This window comes from Bombina bombina, chromosome 7 (genome assembly GCF_027579735.1).
Source record: "Bombina bombina isolate aBomBom1 chromosome 7, aBomBom1.pri, whole genome shotgun sequence".
NCBI classification, from domain to species: domain Eukaryota; kingdom Metazoa; phylum Chordata; class Amphibia; order Anura; family Bombinatoridae; genus Bombina; species Bombina bombina.
The window spans coordinates 118227827-118242990 of record NC_069505.1 but is presented as its reverse complement, the minus strand read 5'-3'; the positions used below and the strand labels follow the sequence as shown (position 1 = coordinate 118242990).

Genomic DNA, 15164 nt, shown 5'->3' with positions numbered 1-15164 from the left:
TCCTTGATTCCGGCCACAAGGGTGATATTCTTGGGAACCATTATAGATTCTTTGGAAATTAAGATTTTTTTTTTGACAGAAGCAAGGAAGTAAAAAATGTTCAATTCATGTCTGGCTCTTCAGTCATCTCCTCAGCCATCGGTGGCCCAGTGTATGGAGGTTATTGGTCTAATGGTCTCAGTCATGGACATTATTCCATTTGCTCGGTTCCATCTCAGACCTCTGCAGTTTTGCATGCTAAGTCAGTGGAATGGGAATTATACGGATCTGTCTCCTAAGATTGTTCTGGATCAGGCTGCAAGAGATTCTCTTCCGTGATAGTTGTCTCAGGATCGTCTCTCCCAGGGAACCTGTTTTCGCAAGCCTACCTGGGTGATTGTGACCACGGATGCCAGTCTGCTGGGTTGGGGAGCTGTCTGGGGTTCTCTGAAGGCTCAGGGTCTGTGGACCTGGGAAGAATCAGTTCTTCCTATAAATGTCTTAGAATTGAGAGCAATCTTCAATGCTCTTCTAGCGTGGCCTCAGTTGACTTCAACCCAGTTTATCAGATTTCAGTCGGACAATATAACGTCCATGGCTTACATCAATCATCAAGGGGGTACTCGGAGTTCCCTGGCGATGAAGGAGGTAGCCAGGATTATTCAGTGGGCGGAGGCTCACAATTGCTGTCTGTCTGCAATCCACATTCCAGGGGTGGACAATTGTGAAGCGTTTTTTTTTGAGCAGACTGTCCTTTCATACGGGGGAGTGGGAACTTCATCCGGAGGTGTTTTCCAGCTTCTCAGATGGGGTCAACCGGAATTGGATCTTATGGCATCTCGTCACAATGCCAAGCTTCTGAAGTACGGATCGAGGTCAAGGGATCCTCAAGCTGTTCTAATAGACGCTTTAGCAGTTCCTTGGAAGTTCAGTTTGGCATATGTGTTTCTTCCGTTTGCCCTTCTTCCTCTGGTCATTGCTCGGATCAGACAGGAGAGGTCGTCAGGGATTCTCATTGCGCCGGCTTGGCCTTGCAGGATCTGGTATATAGACCTGGTGGAGATGTCATCGTCTCCACTGTGGAGTCTTCCATTAAGGAAGGACCTTCTACTTCAGGGGCCCTTCCTTCATCCAAATCTCGTTTCTCTGAAGCTTGGAGATTGAACGCTTGATTTTTTTCTAAGCATGGTCATTGAAACTATGATTCAGGTCCGTAAGCCTGTGACTAGGAAGATTTATTACAAGATATGGTGTAAATATCTGTATTGGTGTGAATCTAAGGGCTACTCCTGGAGTATAGTTAGGATTCCTAGAATTTTGTCTTTTCTCCAGGAGGGTCTGGAGAAAGGTTTGTCTGCTAGTTCCCTGAAGGGTCAAATTTTCGCGTTGTCTATTTTGTTGCACAAGCGTCCGGCGGATGTGCCAGATGTTCAGTCTTTTTGCCAGGCTTTGGTTAGAATCCGGCCTATGGTTAAGTTTGTGATTCCTCCTTGGAGTCTTAATTTAGTTCTGAGAGTCCTTCAACAGGCTCCGTTTGAGCCTATGCATTCCTTGGATATCAAGTTATTAACCTGGAAGGTTTTATTTTTAGTTGCTATTTCTTCGGCTCAAAGAGTTTCTGAGCTTTTTGCGCTGCAGTGCGAGTCTCCTTTCCTTATTTTTCATTCTGATAAGGTAGTACTTCGTACTGCTCTTGGTTTTCTTCCCAAGGTTGTTTCTGATAAGAATATTAATCAAGAATTTGTTGTTCCTCCTTTGTGTCCTAATCCTTCTCATAAGGAACGTTTGTTGCACAACCTTGATGTAGTTTGTACTTTGAAATATTATTTACAGGCGACTAAGGATTTTCTCCAGTCTTCTTCTTTATTTGTTATTTTTTCTGGGAAGCGTAAGGGTCAGAAAGCTACGGCTATTTCGCTTTTTTGTTGGTTGAGGAGTATTATTCGCTTGGCATATGAGACTGCTGGTCAGCGGCCTCCTGAGAAAATCACGGCTCACTCCACAAGGGCTGTTTCTTCTACCTGGTCTTTCAAAAATGGTGCTTCTGTAGATCAGATTTGCAAGGCTGCTACTTGGTCTTCTCTGCACACTTTTTCTAAATTTTCTAAATGTGATACTTTTGCTTCAGCTGAGGCTGCTTTTGGGAGAAAGGTTCTTCAAGCAATGGTGCCTTCCGTTTAGGCTAACTGTCTTGTCCCTCCCTTATCATCTGTGTCCTCTAGCTTGGGTATTGATTCCCTATAGTAATTATAATGATCCGTGGACTCACTGTGTCATTAGAAAGAAAATTAAATTTATGTTTACCTGATAAATTTGTTTCTTTCTTGACACGGTGAGTCCACGGCCCGCCCTGTATTTTCAGACAGTTTTATTTTTTCATAAACCTCAGGCACCTCTGCACCTTATATTAGTTCCTTTCTCCTTTCCCTTTGGTCGAATGACTGGGGGTTGTGGGTAAGGGGAGTGGTATTTAACAGCTTTGCTGTGGTGCTCTTTGCCTCCTCCTGCAGGCCAGGAGTAATATTCCCAATAGTAATTATGATGATCCGTGGACTCACTGTGTCAAGAAAGAAACAAATTTATCATATAAGCATACATTTCATTTTTTAATGGTCGCATACATTGGTATTCTATGGCCAGACTCTGGGAGGACTTTGCCTCTTCCGTTGCATCCGTGCTTGCAGGATATTGGGGAGGTGTCTGTTCTGTTCTCTGTGCCTGGTCTTATCCCGGGTTTCGCTTGGTATAGGCGTGGGCCCCTTCAGTTCACTGTGAGCTGGGCTCACTCATGGAGGTGTTCCTTTTTGTATTAGGGGACCTTTCGGTTTCCTTGGTTCTCCCTTGCCTTGTCTCCTTGGGGGTTTCGGTTGGGTTCTCCTTCATTTGGGGAGATGATCGGTGGGGATGGTTGTTTGGGCGACGGTGTCTCCTGGAGGGCTGTTGGCTCAGTTGAGTCCTATAGCGGATCTAGTTTGGCTTCTGAACTAACTGCTAGTCAGTGTCACTGGGGCTTTTCCTCTTAAATTTTCTCAGCTTCGGACGAAGCAGGGTTTTTCATTGGGTAGAGGTTCAGGTCTGGGCCGCCTATTGTACCCTCCCGTCTTGACATATAGTGTCCTCTATAGCTTGGGTATTGTTTTCCCAAAAGTAATGAATGCAGCTGTGGACTCTTTCCATTTAAGAAGAAAAACCATAAATTATGTTTACTTGATGATTTCATTTTCTTCTGATGGAAAGAGTCCACAGCTCCCCACCCATAATTTTATGTGGGGTGTCCTTACATTCTTCTGGCACCTTTCACCCTGATATTTCTTCTACTGTTCCTTGTTCCTCGGCAGAATAACTGGGGGATGAGGGGAGTGGGAAGCAGTATTTAAGCCTTTGGCTGGGTTGTCTTTGCCGCCTCCTGGTGGCCAGGTTCTTATTTCCCAAAAGTAATGAATGCAGGTGTGGACTCGAAATTTCCATCAGAAGAAAAGGAAATTATCAGGTTAGCATAATTTATGTTTTTATTGATATTTCTCAACATTACATACATTTTATCACCAATATCCGACATGGAATGTGACACAGTAAATGATGTATCTTTTTCTACAATGTGTCTACACAGCTTGGCAGCAGCATGACGTTCAGGAGTTGTGTCGGGTTATGTTTGATGCTTTGGAGCAAAAATGGAAGCAAACAGAGCAGGTATTTTTACAAACAATGTTCTCTCTCTGTGGTTTTATAAAGTTTTTTTCCCACCATTCTCCAGTATATAATATGCTTGTGTTGTATTTCAGGCTGACCTGATCAATCAGCTTTATCAAGGCAAACTGAAAGACTACGTGAGATGCTTGGAGTGTGGTTATGAGAGCTGGAGAATTGACACATTCCTTGATATTCCTCTTGTCATCATGCCTTATGGTTCCAACACGGCATTTGGTAGTGTGGTATGTATTCTACAGATGAACATAAGTCATACTCAAAATACAGAAACTGAGATGATTTTCAGAGTTTGATACGCAATACTTTTATTTAAATGCTCATTGTTCTGTTTTGCTGAGAGAGAAGTTTAATTTGGTACTTTATAAACCTACAAATAAGATATTTGTGCACTGTAAAAGGCAATTGGTGTTAACCAAAGTCATCAAAGCATCCACTGTTGTACTGTGTGCGGTGGGACTAAAGCACAATAAGTTGATGTAGATGTTCAGTGTTTAATAGCTTTTTGTTCTTCTGTGTGTGGCAGGAAGAAGCATTGCACGCATTTATTCAACCCGAAATCCTTGATGGTCCTAACCAGTACTACTGTGAGCGCTGTAAAAAGAAATGTGATGCCAGAAAAGTGAGTGAACACTTAAAATCTCCAGTGGACTAACTAAGTGCGAACAGTTTATATTTATGATTTCACCTTAAAGGGACACTGAACCAAAAAAAATTCTTTCATGATTCAGATAGAGCATGCAATTTTAAGCAACTTTCTAATTTACTCCTTTTATCAAATTTTCTGCATTCTCTTGCTATCTTTATTTGAAAATGCAAGAATGTACATTTAGAAGTCGGCCCATTTTTGGTTCACAACCTGGGTTGTTCTTGCTGATTGGCTGACGTTATAGGGACACTGAACCCAAATTTTTTTTTTGTGTGATTCAGATAGAACATGCAATTTTAAGCAACTTTCTAATTTACTCCTATTATCAAATTTTCTTCATTCTCTTGGTATCTTTATTTGAAATGTAAGTTTAGATGCCGGCCCATTTTTGGTGAACAACCTGGGTTGTCCTTGCTGATTGGTAAATAAATTAATCCACCAATAAAAAAGTGCTGTCCAGAGTCCTGAAACAAAAAAAAAGGTTAGATACCTTCTTTTTCAAATAAAGATTGCAAGAGAATGAAAAAAAATTGATAATAGGAGTAAATTAGAAAGTTGCTTAAAATTGCCTGCTCTATCTGAATCACGAAAGAAAAAATTTGGGTTCAGTGTCCCTTTAAGCCATCACCAATAAACAAGTGCAATCCAGGGTTCTGAACCTAAAATAAGCTGGTGGCTCCTTAGCTTAGATGCTTTCTTTTTCAAATAAAGATAGCAAGAGAACGAAGAAAAAATGATAATAGGAGTAAATTAGAAATATGCTTAAAATTGTATGCTCTATCTGAATCATGAAAGAAAATATTTGGGTTTAGTGTCCCTTTAAAGGGATACTAAACCCACTTTTTTTTTTCTTTCATGGTTCAGACAGAGCATGCAATTTTAAGTAACTTTCTAATATACTCCTATTATCATTTTTGTCTTCGTTCTCTTGCTATTTAAAAAGCAGGAATGTAAAACATAGGAGCTGGCCCATTATAAATTCAGCACCCTAACTAGCACTTGCTTATTGGTGGCTACATTTAAGCCACCAATAAGCAAACATAACCTAGCTTCTCAACCAAAAATGGTCCGGTTCCTAAACTTCACATTCCTGCCTTTTATATAAAGATACCAAGAGCACTAAGAAAAAATGATAATAGGAGTGAATTAGAAAGTTGCTTAACATTGCATGCTCTATCTGAATCGTTAAAGAAAAAAATTGGGTTTAGTATCCATTTAATGGTAGTGACATTCATGATGTAATGTAGTAAAGAAGCTAACCAGTAAGCTAATTTAATGTTTTTAAAGACATATTTCATTTAAGGAGGTTTCTAATTAATCATTTTTTCATTAGAAGCACAGCTCCCTCTCCTAAACACGAGACCTCACATCAGAGGCACGTGCCCAGCAATTAGTGATATACATTATATGCCCAAAAAGACTGCAAAGGCAAGCCTTTAGTAACCCATTTAATAAACTTAAAAATCCCTTTGTTTTGTTTTGTTAGAATTTTAGTAAACAACATTGGAAATAGCCAGGTGACCACTGCTGCTACTGTGATTACCTTACTAAATTATCAATGGCATTTAAAATGCAACTTGTCCACTTGTGCTCTAAATTTTAAAAAAAAATGCATTACTGTATATATGCCTAAAGCTATCATAAGTAAAATCTTGTGTATTAACTTTTTTATTTAAGGGGGGCTCTGTACTTTTCAAGACCTTTACCATTTTAAAGAGCATATGATTTTCTTTTAAATGAGGGGTCTTGATCATCTGTAGCTGGTAAAGGAGCTGAGATCGAGGGATTTGCATTACCTCCCACCATCCAGATCCCTTACCAGCAATAGTGGCTCCACCCCTTTGTGACATCACCACACATTTGAGGCAACAGCACTCCCATTGATGGCTTGGGAGTGCAGCCTACTAGGTCAATAACAATCCCTGGTTTGTAGTACAGGGATACCTCGTCATGCTCATGGAACCGGTAAAGTGTATGCCACAAAAAAAATATCACTTAACATGTTAGTCCCTGGCTACCTTAAAAATACAATCACACATCGCAGGCATCTCTTTTGTAATCCCCCTTAATAAATATACTGCCCAAATAAAATGCAAGTTCCTAGTAACCTGTTTAAACGTAGTACATGTCACAGAAAAGATGAACGTCTCCAGCATCTCGTAGCGTAAATTTACTGTTGATCGCTGATGTTGTTAACACGCCACTAAGGTGGAAGACGGTAGAGTAATTGGTCAATATTAAAATAGTAAAAAAAATGTTTCTTTATATTACACCTGTCGGGCAGTAACCCAGAGTATGATCTTTGCTTTTAAAGGGACAGTAAAGTCACAAATACATTTTCTTTATTCAGATATTATTATTATTATTATTATCGGTTATTTGTAGAGAGCCAACAGATTCCACAGCGCTCCTTGTCACTGGCACACCTCATATGTTCAACCAACTTCATTAGTGCATCTTCTACAAAGGATTCAAAGAGAATTAAGTACATTGGAAAGTTGCTTAAAATGGAATGTTCTGTCTGAATCATGAAAGAAAAAAAAATTACACAAAATAACTACTCCATGTCCTAAAATTCACTATATATGATTTCAGAGACCAATCTGAAATAAGGCAGCTAACTTATGGAGAATACATCTGTATACCCTGGATTTTCCTTTTCAGTGACTTGTATGAATGTATATGGCAAACATATGACCTGTTATTTACTTGCTTTACTGGGATCTTCTTGACATGTAAAAAAAAAACACAGCAAAGAATTAGCAAAACAAGATATGGCAAAAGGGGATCGAAGTGGTACATCTTGTTTGCAAATGTAATCTATAAAGTTGTAGGGAATGGATCATATTGAATACATAACCTAATACTTAATTTTTGTAATTGTACATATCATTATCCCGCCAGGGCTTAAGGTTTCTGCACTTTCCGTATCTGTTGACTCTGCAGCTGAAAAGGTTTGACTTTGATTATACCAGCATGCACCGGATCAAACTGAATGACCGTATGACTTTCCCCGAGCAGTTAGACATGAGTGCATTCATTGATGTTGAAGACGAGGTAGGTTGATATCACTTTCAGATATACTAGAAATGTTAAATACTAACAGGCCCATTTATCAAGCTCCGTATGGAGCTTGAAGGGCCGTGTTTCTGGCGAGTCTTCAGACTCGCCAGAAACACAAGTTATGAAGCAGCGATCTAAAGACCGCTGCTTCATAACCCTGTCCGCCTGCTCTGAGCAGGCGGACAGGAATCGCCGGAAATCAACCCGATCGAATACGATCGGGTTGATTGACAGCTCCCTGCTGGCGGCCGATTGGCCGCGAGTCAGCAGGGGGCGGCGTTGCACCAGCAGCTCTTGTGAGCTGCTGGTGCAATGTTAAAAGCGGAGAGCGTATTGCTCTCCGCATTTAGCGAGGTCTTGCGGACCTGATCCGCAGTGTCGGATCAGGTCCGCAAGCCCTTTGATAAATGGGCCCCTTAATTTCCTTCAAACCTTCTCTATAATGAAATAACAGTAACATAGTAGATGAGGTTGAAAAAAGACAGAAGTTAGAGTTCAACCTATACAAATCTAATATACTTACAAAAAAAGCTCCAGTTGATCTTAAATTAATCCCATAAAAAAAGGTGACCCAATTAACACAATAAATCATTTATTTTTTAAGACACGATGAGTCCACGGATCATCTTAATTAATAATGGGATATTCACCTCCTGGTCAGCAGGAGGAGGCAAAGAGCACCACAGCAGAGCTGTTAAATAGCTCTTCCCTTCCCTCCCACCCCAGTCATTCTCTTTGCCTACGTTAGTGATGGGAAGAGGTAAAGTGAGGTGTTAGATTAGATTCTTCAATCAAGAGTTTATTATTTTTTAAGTAGTGCCAGAGAGTACTGCTTTGTCCTAGGGTGTAGCCATAGTCCATATCAGTCTCTGCAGTAGAGCTTTGGTGGCTTTAGAGCAATGGGAACTTGTAGGACATAGTTCTCACTGCACCTCCCATGATTTCTTGCTGCCCTTATCCTTTAGTCTGAGGTTTTTAGTCACTCAGCATTCTTTTTCCTCAGGGCTATGTGAGGGACAGGACCTCTCAAACCTGAGAGCTGCCTTTGTTGCCAGGCAGAAGACAAGGTAAGTGCTACTTTATTTCTGGGATAAGGACTCAGAGATTTTACATAAATAAAAGCACATTTATTACATAAGGGGCTCCTTTTATTTAAGGGTACTCTGTGTGGGACATCGTTCTTTCTCCAACATTGGTGTGTCCGGTCCACGGCGTCATCCTTACTTGTGGGATATTCTCTTCCCCAACAGGAAATGGCAAAGAGTCCCAGCAAAGCTGGCCATATAGTCCCTCCTAGGCTCCGCCCACCCCAGTCATTCTCTTTGCCGTTGCACAGGCAACATCTCCACGGAGATGGTTAAGAGTTTTTTTGGTGTTTAAATGTAGTTTTTATTCTTCTATCAAGTGTTTGTTATTTTAAAATAGTGCTGGTATGTACTATTTACTCTGAAACAGAAAAGGATGAAGATTTCTGTTTGTGAGAGGAAGATGATTTTAGCAGACAGTAACTAAAATAGATTGCTGTTTCCACATAGGACTGTTGAGATGAAGTAACTTCAGTTGGGGGAAACAGTTAGCAGACTTTTCTGCTTAAGGTATGACTAGCCATATTTCTAACAAGACCATGTAATGCTGGAAGGCTGTCATTTCCCCTCATGGGGACCGGTAAGCCATTTTCTTAGTCAAACAAACAGAATAAAGGGCTTATTATGGGCTAAAAAACTGGTAGACATTTTTATGGGCTAAATCGATTGCTTTATTTGGGCATTTTATTCATATTTATGCTGACAATTTGCATTTATAAACTTGGGGAACGTTTATTAAACGGCAGGCACTGTGTTAGACACCTTTTCCAGTCAGGGGGCCTTCCTAGTTATAGACTGAGCCTCATTTTCGCGCCATTACTGCGCAGTTGTTTTTTGAGAGCAGGGCATGCAGATGCATGTGTGAGGATCTAAAAATTGCTGGAAAAGCTTCTAGAAGGCGTCAATTGGTATCGTATTCCCCTCTGGGCTTGGTTGGGTCTCAGCAAAGACTATAGCTGGGACTGTATAGGGGTTAAATTTATAAACGGCTCCGGTTCCGTTATTTTAAGGGTTAAAGCTCTGAAATTTGGTGTGCAATACTATTAATGCTTTAAGACACTGGTAATTTTTGAACAATTCCTTCATACTTTTTCACATATTCAGTAATAAAGTGTTTTCTGTTTAAAATTTAAAGAGACAGTAACGGTTTTGTTTTAAAACGTTTTTTGTGCTTTGTTGACAAGTTTAAGCCTGTTTAACATGTCTGTACCTTCAGATAAGCTATGTTCTATATGTATGAAAGCCAATGTGTCTCCCCATTTAAATTTATGTGATAATTGTGCCATAGCGTCCAAACAAAGTAAGGACAGTACTGCCACAGATAATGAAATTGCCCAAGATGATTCCTCAGATGAGGGGAGTAAACATGATACTACATCATCTCCTACTGTGTCTACACCAGTTTTGCCCATGCAGGAGGCCCCTAGTACATCTAGTGCGCCAATGCTTATTACCATGCAACAATTAACGGCTGTAATGGATAACTCCATAGCAAATATTTTATCCAAAATGCCTACTTATCAAAGAAAGCGCGATTGCTCTGTTTTAAACACTGAAGAGCAGGAGGGCGCTGATGATAATTGTTCTGTCATACCCTCACACCAATCTGAAGGGGCCATGAGGGAGGTTTTGTCAGATGGAGAAATCTCAGATTCAGGAAAAATTTCTCAACAAGCTGAACCTGATGTTGTGACATTTAAATTTAAATTAGAACATCTCCGCGCACTGCTTAAGGAGGTGTTATCTACTCTGGATGATTGTGACAACTTGGTCATTCCAGAGAAATTATGCAAGATGGACAAGTTCCTAGAGGTTCCGGTGCACCCCGACGCTTTTCCTATACCCAAGCGGGTGGCGGACATAGTAAATAAGGAGTGGGAAAAGCCCGGCATACCTTTTGTTCCCCCCCCTATATTTAAGAAATTATTTCCTATGGTCGACCCCAGAAAGGACTTATGGCAGACAGTCCCTAAGGTCGAGGGGGCAGTTTCTACTCTAAACAAACGCACTACTATTCCTATCGAAGATAGTTGTGCTTTCAAAGATCCTATGGATAAAAAATTGGAAGGTTTGCTTAAAAAGATTTTTGTACAGCAAGGTTACCTTCTACAACCAATTTCGTGCATTGTTCCTGTCACTACAGCAGCGTGGTTCTGGTTCGAGGAACTAGAAAAGTCGCTCAGTAGAGAGACTCCATATGAGGAGGTTATGGACAGAGTTCACGCACTTAAATTGGCTAACTCTTTTATTTTAGATGCCGCTTTGCAATTAGCTAGATTAGCGGCGAAAAATTCAGGGTTTGCTATCGTGGCGCGCAGAGCGCTTTGGCTAAAGTCTTGGTCAGCGGATGTGTCATCCAAGACAAAATTGCTTAACATCCCTTTCAAAGGTAAAACTCTATTTGGACCAGAATTGAAAGAGATTATTTCAGACATCACTGGGGGAAAGGGCCACGCCCTTCCACAAGATAGGTCTTTCAAGGCTAAAAATAAGTCTAATTTTCGTTCCTTTCGCAATTTCAGGAACGGACCGGCCTCTAATTCTGCATCCTCTAAGCAAGAGGGTAATGCCTCACAACCCAAACCAGCCTGGAAACCGATGCAAGGCTGGAACAAGGGTAAGCAGGCCAAAAAGCCTGCCGCTGCTAACAAAACAGCATGAAGGAGTAGCCCCCGATCCGGGACCGGATCTAGTGGGGGGGGGCAGACTCTCTCTCTTTGCTCAGGCTTGGGCAAGAGATGTTCAGGATCCCTGGGCTCTAGAAATAGTTTCTCAAGGTTATCTCCTGGAATTCAAGGAACTACCCCCAAGGGGAAGGTTCCACATGTCTCACTTATCCTCAAACCAAATAAAGAGACAGGCATTCTTACATTGTGTAGAAGACCTGTTAAAGATGGGAGTGATACACCCAGTTCCAATAAAGGAACAAGGAATGGGATTTTACTCAAATCTGTTCGTAGTTCCCAAAAAAGAGGGAACTTTCGGACCAATTTTGGATTTGAAGATCCTAAACAAATTTCTCAGGGTACCATTGTTCAAGATGGAAACCATTCGAACGATTCTACCCACTATCCAGGAAAGTCAATTTATGACTACCGTGGATCTAAAGGATGCGTACCTACATATTCCTATCCACAAAGAACATCATCAGTTCCTAAGGTTTGCTTTTCTGGACAAGCATTACCAGTTTGTGGCCCTCCCATTCGGGTTAGCCACTGCTCCAAGGATTTTCACAAAGGTGCTAGGGTCCCTTCTAGCGGTTCTAAGACCGAGAGGCATTGCAGTAGTACCTTACTTGGATGACATTCTAATACAAGCGTCGTCCCTGTCAAAAGCAAAGGCTCATACAGACATCGTTCTAGCCTTTCTCAGATCACACGGATGGAAGGTGAACATAGAAAAAAGTTCTCTGTCTCCGTCGACAAGAGTTCCCTTCTTGGGAACAATAATAGATTCCTTAGAAATGAGGATTTTTCTGACAGAGGTCAGAAAATCAAAACTTCTAAGCTCTTGTCAAGTGCTTCATTCTGTTCCTCGTCCTTCCATAGCGCAGTGCATGGAAGTAGTAGGGTTGATGGTTGCAACAATGGACATAGTTCCTTTTGCACGAATTCATCTAAGACCATTACAACTGTGCATGCTCAAACAGTGGAATGGGGACTATACAGACTTGTCTCCAATGATTCAAGTAGATCAGAAGACCAGAGATTCACTCCGTTGGTGGCTGACCCTGGACCATCTGTCCCAGGGAATGAGCTTCCGCAGACCAGAGTGGGTCATTGTCACGACCGACGCCAGTCTAGTGGGCTGGGGCGCGGTCTGGGAATCCCTAAAAGCTCAGGGTCTATGGTCTCGGGAAGAGTCTCTTCTCCCGATAAACATTCTGGAACTGAGAGCGATATTCAATGCTCTCAGGACTTGGCCTCAGCTAGCAAAGGCCAGATTCATAAGGTTCCAATCAGACAACATGACGACCGTTGCGTATATCAATCATCAGGGGGGAACAAGGAGTTCCCTGGCGATGAAAGAAGTGACCAAAATAATTCAATGGGCGGAGGATCACTCCTGCCACCTGTCTGCGATCCACATCCCAGGTGTGGAAAACTGGGAGGCGGATTTTCTGAGTCGTCAGACATTCCATCCGGGGGAGTGGGAACTCCATCCGGAGATCTTTGCCCAAATAACCCAATTATGGGGCATTCCAGACATGGATCTGATGGCGTCTCGTCAGAACTTCAAGGTTCCTTGCTACGGGTCCAGATCCAGGGATCCCAAGGCGACTCTAGTAGATGCACTAGTAGCACCTTGGACCTTCAACCTAGCTTATGTATTTCCACCGTTTCCTCTCATTCCCAGGCTGGTAGCCAGGATCAATCAGGAGAGGGCCTCGGTGATCTTGATAGCTCCTGCGTGGCCATGCAGGACTTGGTATGCAGACCTGGTGAATATGTCATCGGCTCCACCATGGAAGCTACCTTTGAGACAGGACCTTCTTGTTCAGGGTCAATTCGAACATCCAAATCTGGTCTCCCTCCAGCTGACGGCGTGGAGATTGAACGCTTGATTCTATCGAAGCGTGGGTTTTCAGATTCTGTGATAGATACTCTGGTTCAGGCCAGAAAACCGGTAACTAGAAAGATTTACCATAAAATGTGGAAAAAATATATCTGTTGGTGTGAATCCAAAGGATTCCCATGGAATAAGATAAAAATTCCTAAGATTCTCTCCTTTCTACAAGAAGGTTTGGAGAAAGGACTATCTGCAAGTTCTCTAAAGGGACAGATCTCTGCTTTATCTGTCTTGCTACACAAAAGACTGGCAGCTGTGCCAGATGTTCAAGCATTTGTTCAGGCTCTGGTTAGGATCAAGCCTGTTTACAGACCTTTGACTCCCCCCTGGAGTCTAAATCTAGTTCTTTCAGTTCTTCAAGGGGTTCCGTTTGAACCTTTACATTCCATAGATATTAAGTTACTATCTTGGAAAGTTTTGTTTTTGGTTGCAATTTCTTCTGCTAGAAGAGTTTCAGAGTTATCTGCTCTGCAGTGTTCTCCGCCCTATCTGGTGTTCCATGCAGATAAGGTGTTTTTGCGTACTAAGCCTGGTTTTCTTCCTAAGGTTGTTTCTAACAAAAATATTAACCAGGAGATAGTTGTACCTTCTTTGTGTCCAAATCCAGTTTCAAAGAAGGAACGTTTGTTACACAATTTGGACGTAGTCCGTGCTCTAAAATTCTATTTAGAGGCTACAAAAGATTTCAGACAAACATCTTCCTTGTTTGTTGTTTATTCTGGTAAAAGGAGAGGTCAAAAAGCGACTTCTACCTCTTTCCTTTTGGCTTAAAAGCATCATCCGATTGGCTTATGAGACTGCCGGACGGCAGCCTCCTGAAAGAATCACAGCTCACTCCACTAGGGCTGTGGCTTCCACATGGGCCTTCAAGAACGAGGCTTCTGTTGACCAGATATGTAAGGCAGCGACTTGGTCTTCACTGCAGACTTTTGCCAAATTTTACAAATTTGATACTTTTGCTTCTTCGGAGGCTATTTTTGGGAGAAAGGTTTTGCAAGCTGTGGTGCCTTCCGTTTAGGTAACCTGATTTGCTCCCTCCCTTCATCCGTGTCCTAAAGCTTTGGTATTGGTTCCCACAAGTAAGGATGACGCCGTGGACCGGACACACCAATGTTGGAGAAAACCAGAATTTATGCTTACCTGATAAATTACTTTCTCCAACGGTGTGTCCGGTTCACGGCCCGCCCTGGTTTTTTAATCAGGTCTGATGAATTATTTTCTCTAACTACAGTCACCACGGTACCATATGGTTTCTCCTATATATATTTCCTCCTGTCCGTCGGTCGAATGACTGGGGTGGGCGGAGCCTAGGAGGGACTATATGGCCAGCTTTGCTGGGACTCTTTGCCATTTCCTGTTGGGGAAGAGAATATCCCACAAGTAAGGATGACGCCGTGGACCGGACACACCGTTGGAGAAAGTAATTTATCAGGTAAGCATAAATTCTGTTTTTTCCTGAAGGAAAGATTTTGGGCAGCATACAGGGCACTGGGGCTGGAGAAAGGCTTTTATTTTAAATATGAGACATAAAATTGGGTCCGGTGGTTTCACTATAGGGATTAGGCCACGCCCACGATGGGTTGTGTTTCCGGCTTGGTTTTGGCGCCCTTAATAGCGCTACTGTCTCAGGCTCTCTGCGCAGTTTCTATTTGGTCTGTTCTGGAGTCGCATAGGAGTTGTGCGATTCCAGTACGGACTAGTAGTGAATTATTTATCAAATATTTTGCCAGCAAGTGGTTCGGTGCTTCTTTGAAGGAATCATTGTCTTTATGATCCTAGTGGCACTACGGAAGGTAGGAGCACTTCAGCAGCTGCTGAGGTGTACACGTTTATTATTTGGGGATAAATTTAAACGTTTTTACTCTATAAAAGATCGTTATTTGTCATTTTGCTGCAAAAAAAAGAGAAAGGAACCGTTTCAAATTTAAAGAGACAGTAACGTTTTTTCTTAAAAATAAGTATTTTAATCTATCTGCTAATTTTCATTGCTTATTGGGTTTTTATGTGCAAGTATGGACCAAGGGGACTTGCAATATGTCACCTGTGCTTTATGCTTTGATGCTAATGTAGAACCACCAATCCCTTTCTGTCCTTCATGTATCCAAAGGACTGTA

At 41.8% G+C, this 15164-nt stretch overlaps 1 protein-coding gene across 2 annotated transcripts in view; it reads left to right on the top strand.

Moving 5' to 3' along the window:
• Nucleotides 1–15164, top strand: part of USP47 (ubiquitin specific peptidase 47) — a 410657-nt gene that overhangs the window by 190127 nt on the left and 205366 nt on the right. For both annotated transcript variants that reach the window (XM_053720262.1, XM_053720263.1), the window contains exons 8-11: nucleotides 3590–3669; nucleotides 3762–3911; nucleotides 4211–4306; nucleotides 7238–7390. In XM_053720262.1, coding sequence (XP_053576237.1) covers nucleotides 3590–3669; nucleotides 3762–3911; nucleotides 4211–4306; nucleotides 7238–7390 — 479 coding nt within the window. The remainder of the gene's footprint in view (nucleotides 1–3589; nucleotides 3670–3761; nucleotides 3912–4210; nucleotides 4307–7237; nucleotides 7391–15164) is intronic.